The sequence below is a fragment of the Heteronotia binoei genome, chromosome 6 (genome assembly GCF_032191835.1).
Source record: "Heteronotia binoei isolate CCM8104 ecotype False Entrance Well chromosome 6, APGP_CSIRO_Hbin_v1, whole genome shotgun sequence".
Classification (NCBI taxonomy): domain Eukaryota; kingdom Metazoa; phylum Chordata; class Lepidosauria; order Squamata; family Gekkonidae; genus Heteronotia; species Heteronotia binoei.
The window spans coordinates 63,683,009-63,708,679 of NC_083228.1; the positions used below are offsets into that span (position 1 = coordinate 63,683,009).

Genomic DNA, 25,671 nt, shown 5'->3' on the forward strand with positions numbered 1-25,671 from the left:
CTATAACATTTTCCTTTTTTCTGAGGCCCCTTATATCCAACTCCTATAATGGCAGCCCTCTGTAGTGTTCTGAGATGTGCTGCCTCCTTGTCTTCCTAAACACTTCCTAGTTACTTTTGTTGCCACTAAATGTTCTTGTCTTAGACTTTTAAGTTGAACCCCCCCCCTCCCCCAAACAGGATGACTTAATTATACCTGGCAGAATAACAGAATGGTCAATGCATAGGAGTGCATTGAGGTAATGGGGTGGCTCTGAGGTAAAAGGGGATCCTTTATTGTAAACAAACCAGCTGTTCCCTTAAACATAGAGATTGTTTATATTTAAATTAAACAGAAATCAGGAAAATTAAACATTAAATCAGAAAAATAAGACACACAACATATTTACACAGCAAAACACATTTTCTGAAAACAATATTTTCACAATATTTAAGGGTTCTATAGATATAGAACTTCTTTTCTCCTTGAGCATAGGTGTCCACAGGTTGCACCTGGACCACCAGAGTTTTCCCCATTAATACTAAGTACGTACTATATTTTACCCCAGTAACTATTAGATACTATACTTTACCATCGTAACTACTAGAACAACAACACATACACACACATTCGAAGCAAAAAGTATATGCTGGGCTATTAAACTGGGGGGGGGGGGCAGGGAAGCCCCGTGTTGGATGAGCCATTCCATTCTATAATGTCACCTAGTAATGAAAATTAGACAACAGGGAGATTCTATAGCATTTCCTTCTCTCACACAGGCTAATATTTCTATGGGAACAATCCTAAGAAGAAGACTGCAGATTTATACACCACGCTTCTCTCTGAATCAGAGTCTCAGAGCGGCTTACAATCTCCTTTATCTTCTTCCCCCACAACAAACACCCAGTGAGGTGGGTGGGGCTGAGAGAGCTCTCACAGATGCTGCCCTTTCAAAGACAACTCCTGCGAGAGCTATGGCTGACCCAAGGCCATTCCAGCAGCTGCAAGTGGAGGAGTGCGGAATCAAACCCAGTTCTCCCAGATAAGAGTCCACGCACTTCACCACTACACCAGCTGGCTCTCTCTCTAAGCAGGACTGCTTTGAAATAACCCACATTTTATTCAAATTTTTGCTCCAGGAAAGGATTGTTTCAGGGTAGCTGTACTGGTCTAAAGCAGAAGAGTTAGATTTAAGTCCAGTAGCACCTTAAGAGACCAAAAGGATTTGGGGGATATACGCTTTTGTCAAATATGTCTAACAAAGGTAGCTTTGACTCTCAAGAGCAGGGGTGTCAAACATGTGACCCAGAGGCCGAATCAGGCCCCCAGAGGGCTCTCATCCGGCCCCTGAGCAACTGGCTCTTGTCTGCTTCCTTCTCCCTTTCGCATCTCATTTGCTTGCTCAATTGCATAGGAGCAAAACCTCAATTTGCTTCATTGGTTGAGACTCCTCCTCCTGGTCCCCTGAGAAGGGAGGGAAAGAGCCAGAGCTTCCTTTGCTCAGTTTCCTGGATCCCATGGGAGAAATACAAAGAAAGCACCTTTAAGACCAGCAAGTGCTAATGTTTTCAGTATGTTTTATTTTAAGGGGTTTTTTTAAATAAAAAACCTTTAGTTGTGTTTGTCTGTGTTCTTTAAAAAGTATATATCTCTGCTACCTAATCTTAAATAAACATGGCCTGGCCCAACAAGGTCTCAGTTATGTCAAAGTTCGACACCCCTGCTCAAGACCTTATACATCTTGGCTTCTTAAGGTGTTATTGAACTGGCATCTTGCCATTCTTAGAACTGAAGCTTAATTGTAGGAATTGGTTTTGTTACACATACACAGGGAACTTTCCATAATACAAGCCAGCTCCACCTGCTGGTTGTACTGTTGTATTATTATTACTGTATTAGTTGGAGAACTAACCTAAGAGCTATGACTTAGTTTGTTTCCAATTCTCCCACTGTATAACAGTTTGAATTATACAAAAGTGGGGATGGGCAGTAGACTGGTAGCAGCAACATTTCATTACACTTAAGGGGGCTAAGAGGATAGGGATAATTTTACTTAGATAACAGTCTTATCAAGGAAGGTAAATCATACTGAGAGACAAGAATTTTTCCAAGGCCATTCAGTGACTTTTAAAGCTGGCACAATTTGGTTCTGGATTCCAAAATCCAACATCAACAATATGCATATAGATTAACTCACAGATAAGAAATATTGGAGAAAGAGCCAAACATCCATTGTGCCCAGACAATGGAACAGGGCTATTAAAGAAGATCATGAATGTCCTTGAAGTTTTCAGTTTCATCCTAAACAATTCTAAATGATCAGAACAGATTTTAGTTGGGTAAAAAACCCAGAACAGAAAGAAAACAATAAATTCTTCTAACAATCCAGTGGAGAAAGATGATTAGCTGTTGTGACTTGTAGGTTTAAGTCACAACTAGGAGCTCTAATATTAGCAAATCTTATCTACATTCTCCTCCTCTCTCCCCTTAGTGCCACAGCATGCTGCAGTTTGAAACTGGGTACCTGACTGTGATCTGCCCAGAGAGGGTTTGCTCAAATTCTCTGCCTGCATTAAATAAAAAACTAGTGAGGCCTAGAGCCATTACCTTGGAACAAGTTTTCCAGGCTACTTCTGTATCAGTACTTGGCAAAGTTAAATTCTCATTATTCTCCTGTGCAATTTAAAAGGTTTCAACTTTTTAATAAATAAAAATGAGATATAAGGAATACATATCTGTTGGAACAAGCTTTCTGCGAATGCAGTGGTTCTCATTCAATAAATAAGACCAACAAATTAGAATATATTTTGATATAAATTAGCTTTACGTTTAGCTCCAGATAAAGTATACTATGACCATACTGAAAGGGGAATTCTAATTGCAATGCTCACATACAAACAGAAGGAGCGAGTCTATTAGTGCCATGGTACAATGTGATAATGTCACTGTAAATTCTACTATACCCTGTGTCAATTCATTTGCTGTCAGTAAAATGCTCTCAACTATGAGTTTTGACTACACATTAACAACATATGCAATTTTACATATGGTGGCTATACTGAAGCTAGTATCTTCACCACTGTTTCCAAAATTAAAGTGGCAAGCTTTCATGCCAACCACTAAAACAACAAAACTAGGACCACCAACAGACAAGGCAGAGATCTCCACATAGTCAACAGACTCCCATGTATGTATAAGAATATAATATAAACTGATTTAAAAAGTACAAATCAAAGATGGCTTGATAATAATGGACCAGGTCTAGGAGGCATTGCATATTACCTTTCTAGAAGGGAACAGTGGAAGGAACTCAACCTGCTCAAACCCTTCAAAGCTAATAGAAACCTGGAGGTGGAGAAATTGGAGATGAGGAAATTTGAAAATGTCCTCTTCTCCCAGAATTTCTCATGGGCTCTGTCAAAGCAGCTGTCTTTTTGTCCCACAACTCTGAGTGCAGTTTGTTTGAAAATCAGAAATTATTTTCTAAAATATATTGCTGTTTAATAGAACTGAAACATAAAAGAGGATATGGAAATAATAGAAAGTGGCAAAAATCCTTTGGATCTGAGGTAATTATTACTTTAAAATTTATTACTTTAAATTTCTATCCTGCCCTCTCCGCAAGCGGACTCAGGGCGGCTAACAACATACATTTTTACAATTACAGGTAAGCGCAGAAGGTTAGAAGATTATTTATACAAAAGGGGCCTTGTTCGCTGTAAATGTTCAGGTGAGAGAGAACTGTTTAAAATGATTAACCAGTGGTATATGCCATTTTCTAGGCTATCTAAAGTTTATAATAAGCCAAGAACTATTGATTGTCTGTTGAAGAATGCTGCTTATTAGTACATAAGATACATGTGTTACAGAGTCCAGATTTTTTTTGGAAAATGATTCATAAAGTTATATGGAGATAATAAGATTCAGAATAGAAAATGACTCTTGGTTAGTATATATGTGTACTAATTACATGTGGATTAATTGGAGAAAATTTTTCTATTGTATATTGCAGATGAGCAGTATATTAGATTGATAGAATTGTGTGGCAGATAACTTGTATTAATGTTCACCGCAGATTTCAATGTAATAAATTGTTTTAAAAAAGGAGGAAAATTTGGAAAATTGCTCTACCAATGAAACTATTTTTAAAAATTAAACTGTATTATGGCAATGTCAGTTACTCACAGAGAATTATTGTTAAATGCAGGGCTTTTTGTAGACAAAGCCCAGAAGGAACTCATTTGCAAATAAGGCCACACCCCCTGGCATCACTATTGTTTCACACAGGGCTTTATTGTAAGAAAAGCCCAGCAGGAACTCATTTCCATCTTGGGCCACACCCCCTGACACCAAGCCAGCTGGAACTGCATTCCTGCTCAAAAAAAGCCCTGGATAAATGTATTAAACACAAGCAAGAATTGGTCTCATTAGATACTTGAAAATTCAAATAGTGCCTACTAATCACTGCCTAGCAAAAAGATGTTAAAAGTGTATAGCTGTATTACAGATGGTAAACTTGACTGCATGGCAACATTCTGGTAATTCAAGGAAGACAGTTAGGTACCATTAGTAAAATATTAGGATTTGCCACTACATATTAGGTAGGATGTAATGTAAAAGATACTGGACGACAATTCTGGAATAAATGGTGTATATTGATACTCAATGGATATTTTTTCTTCTTTTTGACTTATTGATTTGTTCTATTAAAAAACATATTTCCTTTGCACCAGGGATTCTTGAATTTAGTCAGCAGACAAACAAAACATACAAAGGCACAAGGAAGTCTCAATACCTGTCCTTGTGAATTTTTAGTGTTTACCTATTACCAATTTGGAATCACTAACACTTGGTTTTAATTATGACAACCAATTTGGACACTTGCTATATAGCTATAGTTTTTATCTGTTATCACCAAATCTACTATTTTAAAAAATTCAGTTTACTGATTTATAGTATGCTACAGGTTCATTTTGGAAAAAAATTAAGCTATTTTACTTCCCTCATTTTTTCCTGCATTAATACAGTGAACTTATTATAGAGTAATAAGCCAACAAGGTTAGTTCCAAAGATTAAATTGTAACACTGTTTTACATTCTTCCATGATTTACAGTGCAATCCTAAGAACACTTGCCTTGGAGTAAGCCCTACTGAACAAACCTGAATAGAATTCTGAGTAGACCAGCTTAAGATGGCTCTCTCAGAAATCTCTAAATTAGGCTCAATCTCTTAAAATTACAGTGACTGTCATTTATATGCAGAGGTCTGTGGTTTTCTGTGAGCATGGCTTGCTGTGTTCCATTAAGCGTTCTGAAATCAATATTTCTAGTCAATACAGGTCACAAGCAGAAAGGTAACATGGTAATGAAAAGGGCATTCTTTAAGGCACTGTACAAAGACAAAACAACATCAAAAAGACTCTTTCTCGAAGGAGTTTATAATCTAAAATTTATCATGGAAATAAAGATGGAGGCAGTGGTAAAATGGGGGTGGGCATATTCTAACTTCAGTTGCATGTATGGAAGAGAAGGTTAGGACTAGGGGTCATGCTAAAGGCTTCACAGGGAAAGGCAGGTTTCTAGGAAGAATTTGAAAGGGGAAAAAGAGGAGGCAGCATGTCATTTGATATATATAAAACAAGTGACATATTTAGTATATAAAGCTATTAGAGAAAAATCCATTTTAGGAATTATTGCAGCATCGTATAAACATAAGGGTTTGATAAATCAGGCATGTAAAAACTTTAAAATCTAAACTGTACTTTGTGTCTTTTAATAACTACACATGAAATTTAAGAATGAGGTCATCCAGTTTTAGTGAATATTTTCTTTGGGAAGAAAATGCATGCACTGCCATGTCTTTCCAAAACAGTGTAAAGAGAATCCTCATTGCTCGCCCTGCTTGGGACATGACCTTTGTCTGCAACTTTCTGACACCTAAGTTTTCTATTCTGGTTCAAGAATAAATCACAAATGCTACCAATTTTATTAGCATGGTATTGACTGTCCATGAGTTAATTAACAACCTTTTACCCTGATCACTATTGCTACTCAGACTATGCAGCAAAATGGTGGCGAGAGGGCAAACCCTGAAGGTGGATGGCCATTGACAAGATAAGGAACAAAATATTCCAAAGACACTAACAATGCAATCTTAAGGAAAGTTACTCCAGTCTAAGCCTATTCATTTCAATGGGCTTAGAACAGAGTAACTCTCCTTAGGATTGCACTGTAAGTGTTTATTTATACTGTCAAATCAACGTGACTAAATTCAGAAGAATTCAAGATATGGTCAGCACTTGGAAGGCTCAAATCAAACTCTCCAGTATCAGTCAGGAGGGAAAAACTCAAACATAAGGCATGAAAGGGCATGAAAGACTGGATGTGACCCTAGAACCCGCTAAACTGCGCTAGCACGCAGATTTTTCGCTTAGTGCAGGGTGACAAAATTCTGCCATTGGCCATGAGGGGACTGAGAGAGGGAAAGGTTGTTCTCTGCATCAAGTAGAGGGATGAAATGACAAAAAGGAGGAGTGATGTGCATGTCAAGCCTGCCGAGCGCCCTGTGCCTTTTATGCACAGCCATAGAACTTGGCAGCTGAGGTGGCAAAAGCTGCCTGATCTTGCACCCACTCCTCCAGCAGCATGAGGCTGATGCAAGCCAAATGTGTTCTGATTTCAGCCTAGGCCTCCCTCTTCCCTCAGTGGGCCCTCCTCCAAACAGAAGCACTCCACCCCCCTGGAAAGCTACTATAGTGCTTGAGTAGATTCCACTGCTGTAATGCAGCATTTGGAGGCTTGGAAAAATAGGGAAAGTGTGACTTGGCAAATTGTGCTTTCTCAGGGTCTTTGAAAAGGCATGAGGCTCAGTGAAGGAGGGAAAACTGAAGCCCTCTCCCCTCAAAAAAAAAAAAAAAGGCAGGAACAGGAAATACCCCCCCCCCAGCTTTTTAAGTGGTCAGAAAGCTCAGCTTTCAGTCCCAGATGAAAACATAATTGAGGGAGGGCTAAGGGTTAAAGGGAGGGTTGAGGATTAGGCCACTGGTGCTTTATTTTTCGGTGCCTCCACTCACCATCCATGGGTAAAGCAGAGAAGGGAATGGCAGGAAATGTGCAGTTCCTCTTGGAACTAAGTGTTGCAGCGGGTGGGCCAGTGCTCGAGACATTATTAATGATGTAATCATGGAAGAGTTTGTCTCACATGCAGGTTGTTTAATTATGGCTTTGGCACAAGTGCTCTTGGTGGGGGAGGGAATATTCTGTAACACAGGGCATGTGTTTCTTCTTTTGAAACACTGACATTCATGTGATACAGGGAGCAGGGAACAAGGCAAGCCTGAATGGATGTAAGTCTTGCTGAGTCCAAGGCAGAGGTCCCCAACATTGTGCCTGCTAAGTGAGTTGAGAAAGGTGGCATCAGGTGGGACTTTTGTCCAGCAGGGCTTCTGATTGGCTGTGCAGATGGAAAAGCATTCTATTAAACAAGCTTTTCCTTGAAAGGCTGAGTGGTTGCTATTAACGTTATACATAAAACCTCACTCCTTGGCTTTATGCAGTTGGCTCTGACTTGAGTGGTGGCCATTTTTGTGGCTGTGCCCACCACTCTCTATCAGAATTCCAATGCTGACTACAGGATCAAAAGCACTGGGGACTCTTGGTCCAAGGCAGCCTACTTGCAAAAAAGCATATTCAGTATTGCAGCCTATACAAGCTTACTTGAGAATAGGTTCCATCAGACTCTATGGGACTTACATTTTGGATGCAATCCTAAACATTCTGAATTGGGAGAAGATTTGAGTCCAGTAACCTCTGAAAGACCCACAAGATTACCAGGGCACAAGCTGTCAAGAGTCAAAGCTCCTTTTTTCAAGTACCTGTCAGATCTGACCAATAACTCTCTCTGAGTCTCACCTACCTATTATGAAATGTAATTGTCAAATATAGGCTCTTTCACAACGTTAATGCTAGTAGCTCTTTTGGCTCACAAAGCAGAACTTTTGCTCACAACACTCCACAGCTTAGAGGGAACAATGGACACATTGGAGGGATAACTTTTGAAAAGGACCTCAATTAATTGTAGTTCATTAGATAGAGAAACAGTACATGAGGTAACATGAACAAGAAGAAAAGTTCTTGCTGTAAATACTTTCTGTGAACAGCTTATACAAGGAGAATGGATCAACCAGAGTGCACAGGCAGTTAAATTAGGTAGCACTTTTTAGTGTTACAAGAGTTTAAGTATATTTTATTGACTGTAATACCTTGCATGCAATGTTTGGCAGGACCACTGTTTCTTCCTGTCTGAATCTTAGCTCCATGTTCCCCAATACACTTTCAACCCCGCCACTCTTAAGAAATCATACTGTGCCTGGTTTGGATACAATAGCAAAATATGGTTCACCAAGAATGAGGATATGTGGAAAGGTATGAAGTGAAGAGGCATCCCAGGAGAGAATGAGTCTGAAGAAAAATCGTATTTTGCCACTAAATGTATACTGTGCCTAAATGGTTTCTGTAAAACCTATGTGTGCTAAGCAACCATTCTTATAACCAGATACTAATTGTGGCCCAAAGAACTCCCTTTTGTAACACATGCAACACATTTGTATAATAAAGGCTGGGTTATGACTCTGTTCCTTTCAGAAAGGATGCAGTTATCAAGAACATTTCACACTTCAATCAAATGTGCATTTAGCACTACTTGCTTTCAACAGCACTGAATAAAAATAGAAGAGGATATAAAGAAACTTGAAAAGCAAATGGTCATTAATTGAGCATTGAACATTACAGCTGTTACACTTTATGCAAGAACTCTAAAGCAGTAAAATATTCTACTCAAACAGCCAGAATTTTACAAAAGATGCTAGTTGATTACATACCTCACTTCAGAAATATGATAGCAACTTCCTTCTAGTCTGGTGAAATTGAAGTCTTGCACATACTCCAAGTTACAAATGTTACTACTTGTCTTCGTAAGAGAAATACTCCATGCTTTGTGCAGTCATAATTTTTGCTGTGTGATTTTAGCATTATCACCATCACTCTATCCAGAGTAAACTGCCTGCTCTCTGTAGATAGTGAAAACACAAAACTGGGTTCCTACAGACAATCCCCTTTTCTCAGGGTCTTCCCCAGAAGGGAGGCAGCACTTACCATGCCTTCTGTCATCTGCAGGTTCTAACTTCCCAAGCTGTCTTCAGCCCAGCATTCTGCCCCCACTGGCTTGCCCCAGGCTCCCAGTTCCAGCTCATGGAGGGCCTGTTATCAGCTCCCCAGAGACTCTCACTCTCTTTCCTACCACTGTCTTCGGCCTCATTTAACCGTTGCCACAACAGCCCCAGTCCTTTTGAGCTCCTAGGGCTGGGCCTTTTCTGCCTGAGTGTCGCCTGGCCCATCTCCTCTTTGACAGCCAGTCCACAGAGAGCCCCAGGCTGATCATCTCCATTCCCAGGGATGCCAGTGGGACATGTGGAGCCCTCTCCTGCACCCAGCCATTCATCTCAAACTGGATCACATTGGGGGAGGCCTTCAGCCCTTTAAAATAGGGTTGCTGCTTCTCTAAGGTATGCAAAAAACAATCTGACTTTGTAAATTAGCAAAACAAACAAAAACTAATACTACAGAACACGGCCTGATGGGAATTAAATATGCTCCAGACTGGACAAAATGTTCAGAGTAGCTGAGAAAGGATTAAAGAAAGAGCTTTAGAGGAATACAGTGAGATTTCCAAACTGTTCCACCTACCTATTTCAGAGGGCCAAAGTCTGTTCCCTCTGATCATAAAGATAATGGTTGAGTGCCTACCACACAGCTACAGACAAGGCAGAGGCATACTACAGGCCCAGGGGTATCCTAAGTATTTCGTATTACCCTGTACATTTTTAAAAAAAACACCCTCACCCTTCAGGACTCACCTCCTAAAAGGACTGGAATATTGAGGACAACTGAATGTTAGTAAAAAGAGAGGTAGGGAGTGCTCTGCCACTTTCACTAATCTCAGATGATGTAATATTCTGACGAGCAGACTATTTTGTAGCAAAGAGTGTATGTGTGTACATGGGGGGAATTGGAACTGGAGGAAAGTGTTTCTGCTACTCTAATTAGTCACATATTAAAGCTGTGAAGGAAACAGACCTACTAACAGATCATAGTATCTTAGAATGGGAGATGAAACTAGATTTGGAAGGGGAAGTGTAAACCAAGGAAATATGCATTCCTCACCTCCAGTTTAGTAACTCAACAGGTAAGCAACCTTCCACTCACTTAGCTTTGAACCTCAGCAGTCAGGACAACTACACAAAGTAACAGACTTCTGAAGTCCACGGTTAGGAGTTAATCTACAGCCAGAATTCAGCAATGTCATATTACTGTGATATGGGAAATTTCCTAATTGTTTATTACTCTTGATGCTTTCTGGCTTCTAAAGTTATAAATGACTATGTACTTCCATCTTTTTGTTCAGTCTTTTGTTTATTTACTAATGATGAAAGCAAGTCGTGCTAAAGGCATACTTGATCTAGTTTTACTGGGGAACTCAAGTATATGCATATAAATATCTGAGGAGCATGTCTACCATTCATAATTTACATACTGGTGTAGGAAACAACAGCATAGAATCACCATACCCACCATAAACAGAATTGCTTTGTAAATTGTTGAACTGGCATTTTACTTTCCTACTGTATGCAATACCCAGATATTACTTAATACTAACAGAATGATAATCATCCAAAGAGTTTTCTGGATTTTAGAATATCAACTACCTGTACAGTAATCTCAGTAATGTTACTTTCTTATCTCAGTCACATTTTGCCTGTTAATGGAGCATACAAATTCACACAGAGGCTTAAAAGTTTAAGTGACTGGTTAAATTAATTCCCATGCAAACTTTATAAAACCCTGAGTCTCATAGGGCAAAGCCTCTCTTAGCCATATAAGCTGGGAACTGTATTCTTTATAATTCAGGAAACAAGAAATAATATAAACATCTACAATTAACACAAATTACAGTTATATATTAAAATGCACTTTGAAAAGGAGATAGAAAAACTCTTCGTCAGGGATGAGGTAAAATATTTTCTTAAAAAGATGCAGCTCCAAGCCATTTTCAATGGTACCATCAACTAACATTTGAACACAATGATGTCATCAAGTGCACAAAAAGGTTTCCACAGATATTTCAGAAATATTTGTATACATTATGGATATTAGCGTAAAAGGTCGATCTCCTTAGAATGCAAAACAACTGTGGAACAATGGTAATCTGAAAGGCTATTTTCTAAAATGTAGCCTTGTCTTTTGAGGCTTTAAGGAAATGCAATTTGATTTTATTAATACTACAAATGGAATATAGTGCATATATAAGCTAGTCATTTAAGTCTCTTTTCTCCTTACTGGCTTGGTTAAATACTTGAACTTTTGTTATTAAAGCACATGGGACTTAGAAATAAAAAAAAAAACCAGACAACTCCCATAATTAACTATGAGTTATCTGTTTAGGATGCGAGCTTCAGACTTGCCATTGGAGATACTGAAAATTATACTAAAAATACGAACTATTCAATACATTCAGAAGTAATAACCAAATTTTCTTTTATCTGTGACAACAACAAGCCATGAAGTGCACTTCCTTTAAACCACTTTGATTCAGAATTCTTGTCACAAGAGTTAGCTGTTTTGCCAGATTTGGAAGGCTTAGGAGCAGGAGATCTTAGAGTAGGTAAAGGTAGTGAAGCTGGAGGAGTGAAGGGGACTAGCAGGACTGTATTTATAACAGCAGTAATAGGAGGGGGAAGTCAGGGAGGGCTCTGACGGTGGAAAACTGGGCTGGATCTGGAAAGGGCAGGAAACCAGTGTAGGCAATAAAGGATGAATGTCACATATGGTCAAGATGATGACTAAGATGAATAATACTGATAACAGAGCACTCAATACAGGTGAAGACCAGGTGGATTTTCAGTAGTTAAGGAAAAAAAGCTTAACCAAAGTTTGTATCAGTGTTTGCTGAGGAGGTAGAAAGGAAAGAACCTAGCACTTAAATGGCACAAAGAGAGAAGTGACATGATAGCAATGGAACAAAGAAGTGACAAGGATTCAAGCCTGTTTTACAGAATGGGTGATGACACTCTGTAGAATCTGGGAACTGAAGAAGGGTTGGTTTTATACCCTGCCTTCACTATGTGAAGGAGTCTTGGAACATCTTACAATCACCTTTCCTTCCTCTTTCCACCCTGTGGGGTAGGTGGAGTTGAGAGCTGTAATTGGCCCAAGGTGACCCAGCTGGCTTTATGTGGAAAAGCGGGGAATCAAACTCAGTCCTCCAAATTAGAATCCATCACTCTTAAACACACCAAACTATCGAGCTATAGTTGACATTGAGGCAGAATCATGTGGTCTGAAATGTAGGCAGTGGGAAGCACCTGTGGTTTTTAAATGGATAGTTTAAATAGTCTATGAGTGTGTGCAGAAGGTAAGAGATAGCAGTAACAAAAACATGAGTATGAAGTGAAAGGCTACAAATAATACCTGAAGTTCCAAAGACCACATCCCATGGTGAACTAATGGGCTGCTCCTCTCCTTGGGCTCCCCCTTCCTTATCCATGCCTTGTATTCCCATCCCTGCTACAGTGCTCACCATCTTTAATTCGAGGTCAATCTAGGATAAAAATACAAACTAAATTGGGTGTTTTTTTAAAAAACCCTTTTCTTCAATTGCATATACTAATGAGACAGAAATGCTGCCTTTTTGTTATCAAGCTCATGATAAGCTACACCTGGCAAAACATCTTCCAATTTTATTAAGGAGAATTTGCAGCTGCTTTGTTGAATTCACCTACTGTGGCTTCTCATGTGAGAAAAAAAAGGGGGGAAAAGACAGCTGCTTTTGAAGCAGAGAGTCCATCATCAGTTATTTAATGACTTCAGTTTGAACTCTTTTGGTCTTTAGGTCTAGGGAATAATTGCTGAGCCCAGTAAAAAAGGAACACAATTGATTTTCACAAAAAAGAGTAATCGTATTTATTTACTACATTTTTATCCTGCCTTTCCTTTAAGGAGCTCAGGATCCATAGATCTTCCTTCCTCCATTTAATGCTCACAAAAAACCCTGTGAGTTAGGCTAGGCTGGGAGAGTGACTGGCTGAAGGTAACCCAGCAAGCTTCATTAGCAGAGTGGGAATTTGAACCAGGATCCAGCCTAACACTCTAACCAACCCAACTGATGTATTTCTCCTTATTAAAGGAGAGCTATCTTGCCACTAAATAAATCACCTAAAGGTTCTAATCCATGTTGTAAAATTACAACTGATGGACTTAATAAGAAACACCATACAATAGCCTATAAAGAAATCTAACTTTTAAAAGGTAAACATTACAATCCTAATATTTCTTGAAACAAGCAACTTGTGAAGTGTGACATAATTGGTTGAAAAGTGCTACTTTTAAGCATCTTCACCAAAACAATAAAATTTCTATTGAATGTATTTATTGAATACATTTATTTAAATTCCAGGAGTTTATGGTAGCATACAAGGTTCTCCACTCTTCTGTTTTATTTTCATAACAACCTTGTGGGATAGGTTAGGCAGAGAGAGAGAATGACTGGCCCACGATCACCAAGTATATTTCATGGCAAATATGGATTTGAACCTGAGTCTCTCCAGTTCTACCATACTATACTACTACACTATACCCCTACTTTGGGAAAGAGTTTCTTAAACTTTTTCTTGTTCTTGAATCAGAAAGCATTCAAAATCATGTGAGTAAAAGTATGGAGAACTACTGAGGTGTGGTGTATATATAGCTTCACATTTGAACAGACTACATGATCAGTTCAATTTTACTCATGCAGTTCTATGGTTAAAATGATATGCTTTGGTATTGGGTATTTTACACAAACAGAAAAATGCAAATAAGATGTATCCTGTGTTGATATTGCAAAGATTTACTCATGATCCTGGAAATGAATAAAATGGGATGTAGATGTTTCTCTTGGAGAAGAGAGACAAAATAAATGGTTTTAGAAAGCTGAAATATAATAAATTTAAAAACAGAACAAAAGTTAGGACCTAAACTACATTATTATTGCATTCCTTTCCCTTTTGGAGAGTATTAAATTGTACCTAATCACTTGTCATAAAAAACATATGTAAAGAGGAAAACATGAACATCCCAAATATTTTCAAAATATATTTCTAAACACCGGACAATATTCTAGTTTCAGTTATATTTAGTAATTTCTGAACAGCTGCTTTGACGCCAGTTTCTGTGTCTGTAACTGGGAGCAGAATTTGGCAGTTATCCTTTAACATTTTTAACAAGGAAAGCTTACCTTCCTAATCAGATGGTTTTCTGTATCTGCTACATAAATAATGCCATTCTTTATAGCCACCCCCTGTGGTGAACTGAATGATGCTTCTGAAAATATTCCATCTTTTCTTCCACTGTTTGGTCCTTAAAAAGAACAGAAAAAAGAACTGTCAAGTTAAGAGTTTACATTTTTTTAAAAAATCAACAACAGACATTTGGCTGCCTTAGATCTGTGTAGCAGTTTCTTACCCTTTTCTAAGAACTTCAGCAGAAAGACATATTTGTGAAGGCTGCAGTTTTTCAAATCCCTATTTGAAAAATTTGGAGCCAGTTTAATTTAGAAAGCTTTACATATATTGCCTCAACATCAAAAGCGAACAGTGTGGTTTGTAAATAGTTTAAATAAATTGTTGAATATAGTTGCTATTTCTTCTCTTCAGGATCAACTGATAGATGTTTTGTTACAAAGAATATTCAAAAGTATTTCTTTTGTTGAGCAAAATTACCTTATTTACCTTTTTAGTACCAATCACAACAAAATTGTTGCCAGTATATTGACTTTATTCACAAGGAAGCCTTAAACTGAAACATAAGGAAAATGACACAGAATTATACTATATATATATAAATATATATATAGTTCTTGTCATTACTTGTCATACAAACATATGTATATTTGTTTTTCTCTATAAGATTGATCTTATTCAGTCTCTTACATTGACATAACTATCTGTACCTAACAGTCCTTCTGCATTAACTTGTATCATTGTTTGCAGCAAAGAATAGAAAGGAAGCAACTGCAAAAGTACAAATGGAAAATACCATGGGAACTCAGAGAAGAGGGAAAATCCTCTTCTCTGAGTTCCCTTTGCATGCAAAAGAGAGGCGGATAGCAACCAGGTGCCTACCTTATTCTCCTTTGGGCATCAGGACAAAACATTCCTTTTTAGCCAGGCTTTTAACTGAAGGGTTCCAGCTTTTTATCAGTTTTATATTCTTATTATTTTATTATTATTATTTATTTATTACTTTAAATTTCTATCCCGCCCTCTCCGCAAGTGGACTCAGGGTGGCTAACAACATACATTTTTACAATTTAACCAATAAAAAACTACAATTTAAAATTATTTAAAACACTTAAACATTTAAAACATTCCATTGCATTTTTGGTGCTGTATCACTATAATATAATTTAACGTAGATAAGAACATAAGAGAAGCCATGTTGGATCAGGCCAACGGCCCATCAAATCCAACACTCTGTGTCACACAGTGGCAAAAAATGTTATATACACACATACACTGTGGCTAATAGCCACTGATGGACCTGTGCTCCATATTTTTATCTAAACCCCTCTTGAAGGTGGCTATACTTGTGGCCGCCACCACCTCCTGTGGCAGTGAATTCCACATGTTAATCACCCTTTGGGTGAAGAAGTACTTCCTTTTATCCGTCTTAACCTGTCTGCTCAGCAATTTAATCGAATGCCCACGAGTTCTTGTATTGTGAGAAAGGGAGAAAAGTACTTCTTTCTCTACTTTCTCCATTCCATGCATTATCTTGTAAACCTCTATCATGTCACCCCGCAGTCGACGTTTCTCCAAGCTAAAGAGTCCCAAGCGTTTCAACCTTTCTTCATAGGGAAAGTGCTCCAGCCCTTTAATCATTCTAGTTGCCCTTCTCTGCACCTTCTCTAAAGCTATAATATCCTTTTTGAGGTGCGGCGACCAGAACTGCACACAGTACTCCAAATGAGACCGCACCATCGATTTATACAGGGGCATTATGATACTGGCTGATTTGTTTTCAATTCCCTTCCTAATAATTCCCAGCATGGCATTGGCCTTTTTTATTGCAAACGCACACTGTCTTGACACTTTCAGTGAGTTATCTATCATGACCCCAAGATCTCTCTCTTGATCAGTCTCTGCCAGTTCACACCCCATCAAATATAAATGTAAATGGTGATCATCAGATATAAATGTAAATGGTGATCATGGTACTCTGTAACGGTGTAAAGTGGCAGCTCTTTCCCAAATTAGGTTAGGTCTCAAAGGCCTGTCGAAAGAGTTCGGTCTTACAGGCCCTGTGGAAAGTAGAAAGATCCCGCAGGGCCCTCATGGCCTCTGGGAGAGTATTCCATAATTCTGGCGCTGCCACCGAGAAGGCCCTAGCTCGCGTCTGCCGCAACCTAGCCTCCCTTGGTCCAGGGACAGACAACAGATTTTTTGTCCCTGAACGCAGTGCTCTCCGGGGAACGTGTGGGGAAAGGCGGTCCCGCAGATAGACAAGCCCCTGACCATAGAGGGCTTTAAAGGTCAATACCAACACCTTGAAACAGACTTGGAACACAATAGGTAGCCAGTGCAGCTCTCTCAGCACTGGCCAAATGTGCTCCCACTGGGGGAGCCCCATTAGCAGCTGCGCTGCAGCGTTCTGCACTAGCTGTAGTTTCCGGGTCAGCGCCAAGGGTAGCCCCATGTAGAGAGCATTACAGTGATCTATTCTTGAGGTGACCATAGCATGGATCACCAGTGCTAAGTCATTGCGCTCCAGGAAGGGGGCCAACTGCCGTACCCGCCGAAGATGAAAAAAGGCGGATCTAGTAGTGGCTGCTACCTGGGCCTCCATTGTAAGAGAGGACTCCAGGAGCACACCCAAGCTCTTGACCTTGGGGGCCGGGATTAGTGACACCCCATCAAGAACTGGCAGAGGGATCTCCCCCCCTGGACCACCCCAGCTCAGATAGAGAACCTCCATCTTCGTCAGATTCTACAACCCATAGAGTGGGTTCTGCTTCTACAACCCATAGAGTGTTTATGAACCACTGCTGCATGTTGTTGCATGGATTGTTTTGGCCTGTGGATTTGTTTTATTCTGTGTTCTTTAATGGCTTGTTTTTAATGCTACAGCTATGTTATATGATTATAACATTTTATTTGTAAGCAACATCAAATCGGTCTGAGGAGAGGAGGCACATGCATTTTCCAAAAAAGTCAGTCAACCACTATGTTCTGATCTCTAGTCACTAAGCCAATTTGCCTTGGAGAAGAACATGGGCAGTTCTTTAATACCTCAAATATTAAGGGCACTGCATTTTACATGACAGTAAAACATTTTGAACTTCTTGAAAATGCTTTTTACTTAGTTCATAAATTTGTTTTGGGCCATCAGAATTCCCAAGACATCTCGGTGGCCAAAGTAAAATTTATGCAACATATTTCGGATTTAAAAAAACAAAACTAGACACACCACTGAAGAGTGCCAAATTAAAACTGATACATTTCCCCTAGTTTCTCATTTTTGATTTATGATTATTGCAAGAACTTCGGATAATATATGCAAAAGGACCTGTGAACTGGGAGATGATTTGCCTCAACATACACCATGATTGTAATAATGCATTTTTCTTATATTGCAGTGCTATCTACTGCATTTTTATCCTGTCCTCCTTCTAAGGATCTTGGGAAGGCACCCCCCTATTTCATCTTCATAACAACCTTGAGATAGGTTAGGAGGACAGCAGCTGGACCAAGGTTACCTGGTGAGGTTTTTGGCTGAATGGGGAAGGGAACAGGGATCCCAGCTATACTCCAAAAATATAACCACGCTTCTATATTGGTTTTTCTTTTGAAAAGATTTAGCTACAGCCATCACAGGAACTCATGGGTTACATCTGGGTTCATCTTCTGGAATGTGACTGCTAGATGTCATCAGTTATACAGAATAAGAACAGGTCAATGTTTCAGTGGCAGATCATGAGAACATTTGCAGCAGAGACATGCTGACACTAAATATAAGCCTTGGTGAAATGCCATCACCTAAACTCTATTAGTGGGTTTGCAGTTTTCTCAGCCTGTCCACAGTCTGCAGGTTATGAAATGTGCATCTGTGTTCAATAATGAAGCATCTATTTGCAGACTAGTCTAACATGGTATATGCTAAAAGATAACTGGAGTAAGCAAACTTCCCAAACAAGTTTGCTTTCAATACTGCCAACTATGATCACCATCTTCAAGTACTTGAAGGGCTGTCATATAGAGGATGGTGCAGAATTGTTTTCTGTAGCCTCAGAAGCTAGGACCAGAGCCAACAGGTTGCAATTAAATCAAAAGGGTTTCTGGCTCAACATTAGGAAGAACTTCCTGACAGTTAGAGCAGTTCCTCAGTGGAACAGGCTTCCTCAGGAAATGGTGGGCTCTCTCCTTCCTTGGAGGTTTTTAAACAGAGGCTAGATGGTCATCTGACAGGAATGCTGATCCTGTGTTTTTAGGGGGAGGTATTTCTGAATTTCCTGCACTGTACAGGGGGTTGGAATAGAGGACGCTGGGGGTCCCTTCCAACTCTATGATTCTATGAACTGTACAGCACTAGGAGTTATACAAGTAACACAGACTTCAAAGTCTATTGTGACAGTTCACTCAATTTACCCTTACCTCCAATAATGTGCAGAATTTGACCACTCTTCCTGACAACCAAAATCCTGTGATGTCCGGTGTCTGCTATTACCAACCTGTCCCCAGAAGTGTCCACTGTAACTTTTCCAGGAAACAGCAAAGGAGAAGGCGGCAAAGAATCTCTATAAAGCTGTGTTCTAATTGTATTATTTTTGATCTGTCCTTGCTCCCTATAATACTTTAGGGCTATGGATGTAAACAGAAATAATTTCTCCTTGTGTCCTTCACCAACCAGAGTAAACAGTATATTCCCACGGGGACCAATGATGACCAGGGTTGGCCAGCACGACACATCCAGCTCATGCCAAAGGCTTGCATCTGCATCATTTACCACAGGATGAGTGATGTTATATCTGAGAACAGCACTTTTGATGTTATCCAGGATCTTTTCATTTGGAAATTTTGCTGAGTGCACACCAACAACAAGAAGACCATCTGAAAGCACAAAATGAAAAAAGAAATTGAAAACTACTTGAAGCAATTAAAAAACTTAATAAAGTATAGACAATGATTAACCCCGGGTCTTTGTGGCTCCCACACCAGAACAAAGTGTTTTGTAGAGGCAAGGTTGATAAGAAATGAACTGAGAAGCCACTTCAGAGATGGTGTATAAAGTGCAACACCTCAAACTCCCTGCACTGTCATAGAGAATTCTGAGCATGCTGTTATTTTGGAGAGGCCAGGGACAGATCAAAGGATCAGTACAGCAATGGTTATAAAATAGGCTTACTGATCCACTGAAAGGGTTGTTTTTTAATTCATATGAAGAAGAAATCAGATTTATACCCCACCCTACACTCCAAATATCAGTCTCAGAACAGCCTACAATCTCCTTTACCTCCCCCCTCCCACAACAGACACTGTGAGGTAGGTGGGGCTGAGAGAACACTCCCAAGGACAGCTCTCGGATAGCTATGGCTGACCCAAGGCCATTCCAGCAGCTGCAAGCGGAGGAGTCGGGAATCCAACCTGGTTCTCCCAGATAAGAGTCTGCACACTTAAAAACTACACCAAAGTGATGTCATTCTGTACAATGAGAAATAATGTGGATTGTTTCTGACAATATGACCCCTTGCATAATTTCTTTTATACCTCTGTGAGCACAATGAGGTGGAGAGAATCTTTTACATTTCAAGAAATATACTGTAATGGAAATTGGATTATATAATACATCTAAGGAAAGCAGGGAACAAAACATTGGAAGTTACCTGAAGACTACTTCTCTTTAGTGGAGCAAAGTCATCCAAGTTGGTTAGGCCACACCTCCTCTCTCTCCAGGCAGGGTTATGCAAATTTGTGTAGACTGTACTGGATCAGAGTGATGATGACCCTCCAGTCTTACTATAGCCCAGTTCCATAACAGATTTTGTGTCTATTTTTTTGTGCATGGTGGGCTGTGGATGACTTCGCCCCACAGAAGAGAAGAAACCTTCAGATAACTCCCAATGTTTTGTTCCCCTTCACCGTGGAAAGTCATCTAAACTGATTATATGTCCAAGTGACAACCTGGGTGGACCCTTATTTTTATTCTGTTCCACCGCTATGTTGCACTCTTTTCTACTAGGTTACGTTTCTGCAAATTTTAACTGCTCCCAGATATAGTGTCTCACACAGTTATAAAAAGGAGACCAGGCTGCAGCTCTACAGATTTTTCTACAGGAACTCTCGTGGAAAAAGTCACCAGTGTTCCTGCAGATTTGGTGGAGTGGTCTGAAATATCCTTTGGAGGTTCTAGCACTTCATATGCCTTTCCAATACATGGCTTGAGGTCTTTTAGGATAACATGACGTAGGACAAAAAGATTGGTTAACGTGGTAAGTGAAAAATAACTTTAGCACAAAACAAGGATCCCTCCTGAGGATCACTGAGACCTTGTCAAATTCCCAAAAAGAGCATCTTCCAAGGAAACTTTAGATTTAGACAATTTAAAAGGATCAAATGAAAATTTGCTCAAGGCCTGTAACACTTTAGAAAGGTTCCCAATAGACAACCTATGCCTGATGGGAGTTACCACCTGTATCGTTCCTTTGAGGAAAAGCCAATATGAAGCCATATGAGAAGAAAAATTACTTATTCTTTTTCAGTCCCACATAGTGGTCAGTGCCGCAACCTGTCTTTTAAAGTATCTGGTCGTAGAACCTGATTCCTACCTTCATGTAGAAAGGGAATGATGTCTTTGTAAGTAGGTTTCAGTGGATCCAGTTTTTTGGTACTGGCAGAGGAAACACCAAAAAGGCACTATCGAGTTTTCTCTAGTCTGACTGTACATCATTACATAAAGAGCAGAAAATTCCAACCTGTAACTTTTCCAGGAAGCAAAGCTTCCATTTTAAACTTCAGCTCACATCACTGAATTTAATTAATTTTAAAATATGCACATGAATATTTATATTCCATTGAAGCCTTACCAACAAACACAGCACAGAAATAATCCAAATGAACACACTGCACTGCAATGATATGAATAAAAATTGCTCAAAATTAATCAGCTATATGTGCAACAATCATTGGAGCTTTAGGGAACAGAAACTATGCTACTACTCCACACTCATTTTGGTGATGTGCTTCTTAGACATGGCTTTGATCTTTCCCTTTAACTGTGTTAAAATGTAAATGGTGACTTAATATACTCAACTTTCATAAATGATACATGACTTACCTTCTATCACATTTTAGGGAAAATATGATGAAATCAATAATGAGACAGATAGGTTTCATGCCACAAGGCTGAGCCACTCTCTACATCTTCCAAATAATAATGCTGTGTTAGAACATTCTTATTGGACCAACAAAAAAAAGCAACTGTGTCCTTGACATATTCCAATTTTTGGTGAAACTGCAAAATCATTAAACTTTATTTCAAGATGTATCTGGGCCCCTAAAAACTGCTTTTCTAAGCTACAAAACTAACAATATGGGAGTACAGTCAGTATGAAGACATATAATCTTATGAAAGAAAGTAGATATCCTGAGGTTTAATTTTTGTAATTTTTTTACTTCTGACTTTGTATACAAGTTCTTAACTACGTTATAAACTATCTAGCAGCTGTAGAAAGGTGGGACAGGTACTTTTTATCTTTTGTAGATTTACTTAACTATATAAAGGGAAAATCTGTTTAAAAAGTTATGGAGCTAATAAAATCTGTTCTAATCAATTTACTGAACAATTTGACATATTTACTGAACATTCAAACTGCTCTTGAAAAAAACACATACAAAGCCAAGCTCAACCTCAACTTTAATGACAGCTATGGTTTAAAGAACTGTTAAACACTCTTCTAGCACCTTTTAACAGAAAATCTCACAGAAAATTTCCTTGTCCTTCTGTTGTTCAGTGTTGATAGAACACTGCCATAAATAAGATTTTGGCATTCTGCTCTGTTAATAAACACAATCCTATATTCAAAGAATTGCATAAGGTGATAGATATGGTTACTTCCCACACACTAGCTTTAAAAAATACTTTATATTGCTTTGCATTTTATTTCTTACCATCTGGAAGAGATGGGTTTCAATAGTTTTGGGTTTCAATGACACTCCTTTTTGCTGTGGGCCTGATGGATACACTTAAGGCCAGTACAAAGAGATGGAAGAACATTTCCACAATGAATGATAAATAAATGAGTGCCATCAAGTTGCCTTTCTCTGCACAGTCACCTCAGTCTTCCTTGGTGGTCTCCCATCCAAACACTAACCAGGGCCAACCCCCCCCCCCCCCGGTTTCCAAGCTCTTAAGGACAGCAGGAAGAGATGGGAGAACATTTTTCTGCAGAAGCATTCCAATATTCTTTCAGCCATGCAATTTTTTTAAAACAAGGGAGGAGGGGAGAGTATATCTGCACTTCACACCTCATTGCCAGGCTCTAAAGACACACAGAAGACTTCAGGGCAGATGCTCCAATGGACATTCTTTCCCCCTCATAGATATTTAGGCTCCAAGTATGAACTGCAGAATTAGAGATCCCTGGTGTCAGCACTAATCCCAACTCATTCATTCCTGGGCAAGGGGACAACCTGTAGGGATGGAGACTAGACTACACTGCATAGGAAGTAGGAACTATCCTGAGGTGCTTTGGTTTTGTTTATTCAATATTAAAATTCTGTAGTCCTATACAGAATTTTAATATTGAATATTGGGGCTGAGAAAGTTGAGAGAACTGTGACTGGTCCAAGGTTATCCATGTGGAGTAGTGGGGAATCAACCAGATCAGATTAGAGTCCACCACTGTTAACAACTCCACTGCACTGGCAACAAGGGCCTCAGAGAGAAGGAAACCCATTCAGCAGGAAATTGTCTAGCCTGCTGCATGAATTGATTGTTTAGATGCTGAACCAGTGAAGGTTAAAACCTAACTAGCCAGACAAGAGTCCTGTTGAGAACTATGCTCTGAAGGAGATCAGCATACAGAGACATGCACTTCTCTGCCTGGTACAAGCTTTGGCTCTCTGCTCCAGGAGAAGACTGTGAGAGTGCTGGAAGTGGACAGGTCCACTTGGAGAGTACCTGATCTCCCAGTCCACTGGGTCTTGAACAAAGCTTGCTGTCAAAGAGGGAGGGAAGGATCTACCCTTAGAGATCCCAGGATGAATGGAATCTTAGGCATAGTGAGGACTATATGAGGCTCTTCTTCCCCTGAGGAACCTTCCTCCTCTGTCAGGACAAGCTCTGCCACCCTATTCTATAACCTCACACATTTCCAAGTCATACTAGCATAAGCCTTATTCACCATCCCAATTTGCTCAGATAGGCCTTATAAAGATGCTCTAAAGCAGGGGTGTCAAACATGCAGCCCACAGGCTGCACCCAACCAACAGAGAGCTCAAATCTGTCCCTAAGCAATCTCCTTTTCCTGCTTCCTTTCCAGGACTGCTGCTGTAGCCACACCATACCATTTTTCCCTCCCAATTCCCTCAGTGGCTCTTCGCTTCCTGCCTCCCTCTCTCTTCCCTCTCTCTCTCTCATACACAGGCACACAGAGAGCTCCCTGGCTGCTTCATGCAGAAGAGATACAAAGACAAGCCTGCCTTTGCTTCTCTATCTCTATCTCTCTCTCACCCACACCCAACCTATTTGCTTCTCCAGAGCTGCTTCTCCTCTTTCAGGTATGAAAGGGGAGGAAAGACAGAGAGATAATAATGTTGGAACAATGCTGCCAGATTTAAAAAAAACAAGGTTTTATTCCAAGTATAAACTTTTGTGTGCAAGCACACTCCTTCTTTGGAGGGAGGGAGGATGAAAGGATGGATTCTTCTGACAAGTACAATGTACATCAAGAAAATTATTTGGTTTATTCTGAAAAGTTTTTTAAAATGGATTTCTCTGTTCCTATCTGAATTTATTTTCTTTCAAAAAGACCCTGATTAGGAATTAGAACATTTGGATTGGTCCTTATATATTGGAGAGTAGAGTGATTACTAATACCAAATGGTAATGAGACAGGAAAACTAGTTCTCAATTCAGTCCTGGAGGATGCACTGACTTGAGCGTCATTATCAATTGCAATTCAGCAGTCTCTCTTTCTAATCTTCATTTGAAAGTTCCTTGTAAGAGCACTAGTATTCTTCCATAAACAACTGAATATTCTGGTTTCTAATGTCAGGCTTATGTCCATTTATTCTTTACATTCTCCTGGACTGAATCATCTTGAATGAAATTGAGACCTACGTTTCCTGTCTCATTACCAATGCTGGTATCTTCACATCTACTACCCCTCTACATATCACACCTAGCACAATCAAGTCTGCTATTGTCATTCATCTGCTATTGCCATTTGACATCTGAAATCACCTTTATAAAGTTTACATTTCTGGTACCTTGTGTTACATTTTATGGCACTCATAGCCTGGCCCATCAAAGTGACATTTATGTCAAATTGAGCCCTTGTAACAGATGAGTTGAACATCTCTGCTCTAAACTAAAGTTGAACTCTCCCAAGACAAAGTCTACTACGTAAAAATGCAGTTGGATTCCAGTCTGGAATAAAGGGTTAGGACAAGAGCAGCAAGCTGGCCTCTACCCAAGTATTTAAGAAGTGCTTCCTCAAACAACATTTCAACAGGCCATTTCTAGACTGATGACGTGAAATGAATGTGCAAGCCTTAAAATAACATTCTGGATGTCACACTGTATGCAGAAATAGCACTTTGATAAGAACAAGAATATACTAGATAAACATGCTATGTGGTATTAACTCATGTGGAAACTGCCCTTTGTTCCACAGATGGACCTATGAAATTTCAGATGTGCATGCATTAATGAAAAAAAATGAGATAGCCTTGATAATATCACACAACAGCTCATTGTATTCAAGCATTTCCTATCATAGTAACATATATTTTATGTGAAATAAGTATATACTATACAAGTATATTATATATTATGCACCACATAAATTAAAAATATGTATGGCAGAATAGCAAAAAACTTTATGCTAAGTATATATTCTATGTTTAGTCTACAGTTTTGTGCTTTTAGTTTCTCATGAATCAAAAGGTCTAGGCTTCCACAACAGTTCTTTTATCTACTATGCATCTTAGCAATAAATTATTTAGTAGAGCTATTAGGATAGGTTCATTGTGTAGAATGAACAGATCCACACACATATGAGGCTATGTCAACAGCCAAAGTGATGCATTCATGTTCTTGAGGTTATGCCTATCTCCTTGGCATCTAAGCCATATGCCGATTAAGATAGCTGTCCAGGTCCTACTGCCCCTGCCCTAACCTACCCCTCTCCCCCAAAGTGCTCAAGAGGAGGTGAAAATCAAGTGGAAGAAATGATGATAGCAGCCTAGACCCAATGTACCCAATGTATGAAATTACTGGATTTAATTCATACCCTGCCTTTTAAAAACAAACTTTATGCCCAGCCCTTCTGCCTTCATCACAGCTACCAAAGTAGCAAACAAACTAAAAACACATTTTTTAT

At 39.3% G+C, this 25,671-nt stretch overlaps 1 protein-coding gene across 2 annotated transcripts in view; it reads right to left on the reverse strand.

Moving 5' to 3' along the window:
• Positions 1–25,671, reverse strand: part of NHLRC2 (NHL repeat containing 2) — a 52,990-nt gene that overhangs the window by 18,196 nt on the left and 9,123 nt on the right. For both annotated transcript variants that reach the window (XM_060241608.1, XM_060241607.1), the window contains exons 3-5: positions 18,722–19,177; positions 14,308–14,429; positions 12,504–12,633 (exon numbers count right to left, since the gene is read on the reverse strand). In XM_060241608.1, the coding sequence (XP_060097591.1) occupies positions 12,504–12,633; positions 14,308–14,429; positions 18,722–19,177 (708 nt within the window). The remainder of the gene's footprint in view (positions 1–12,503; positions 12,634–14,307; positions 14,430–18,721; positions 19,178–25,671) is intronic.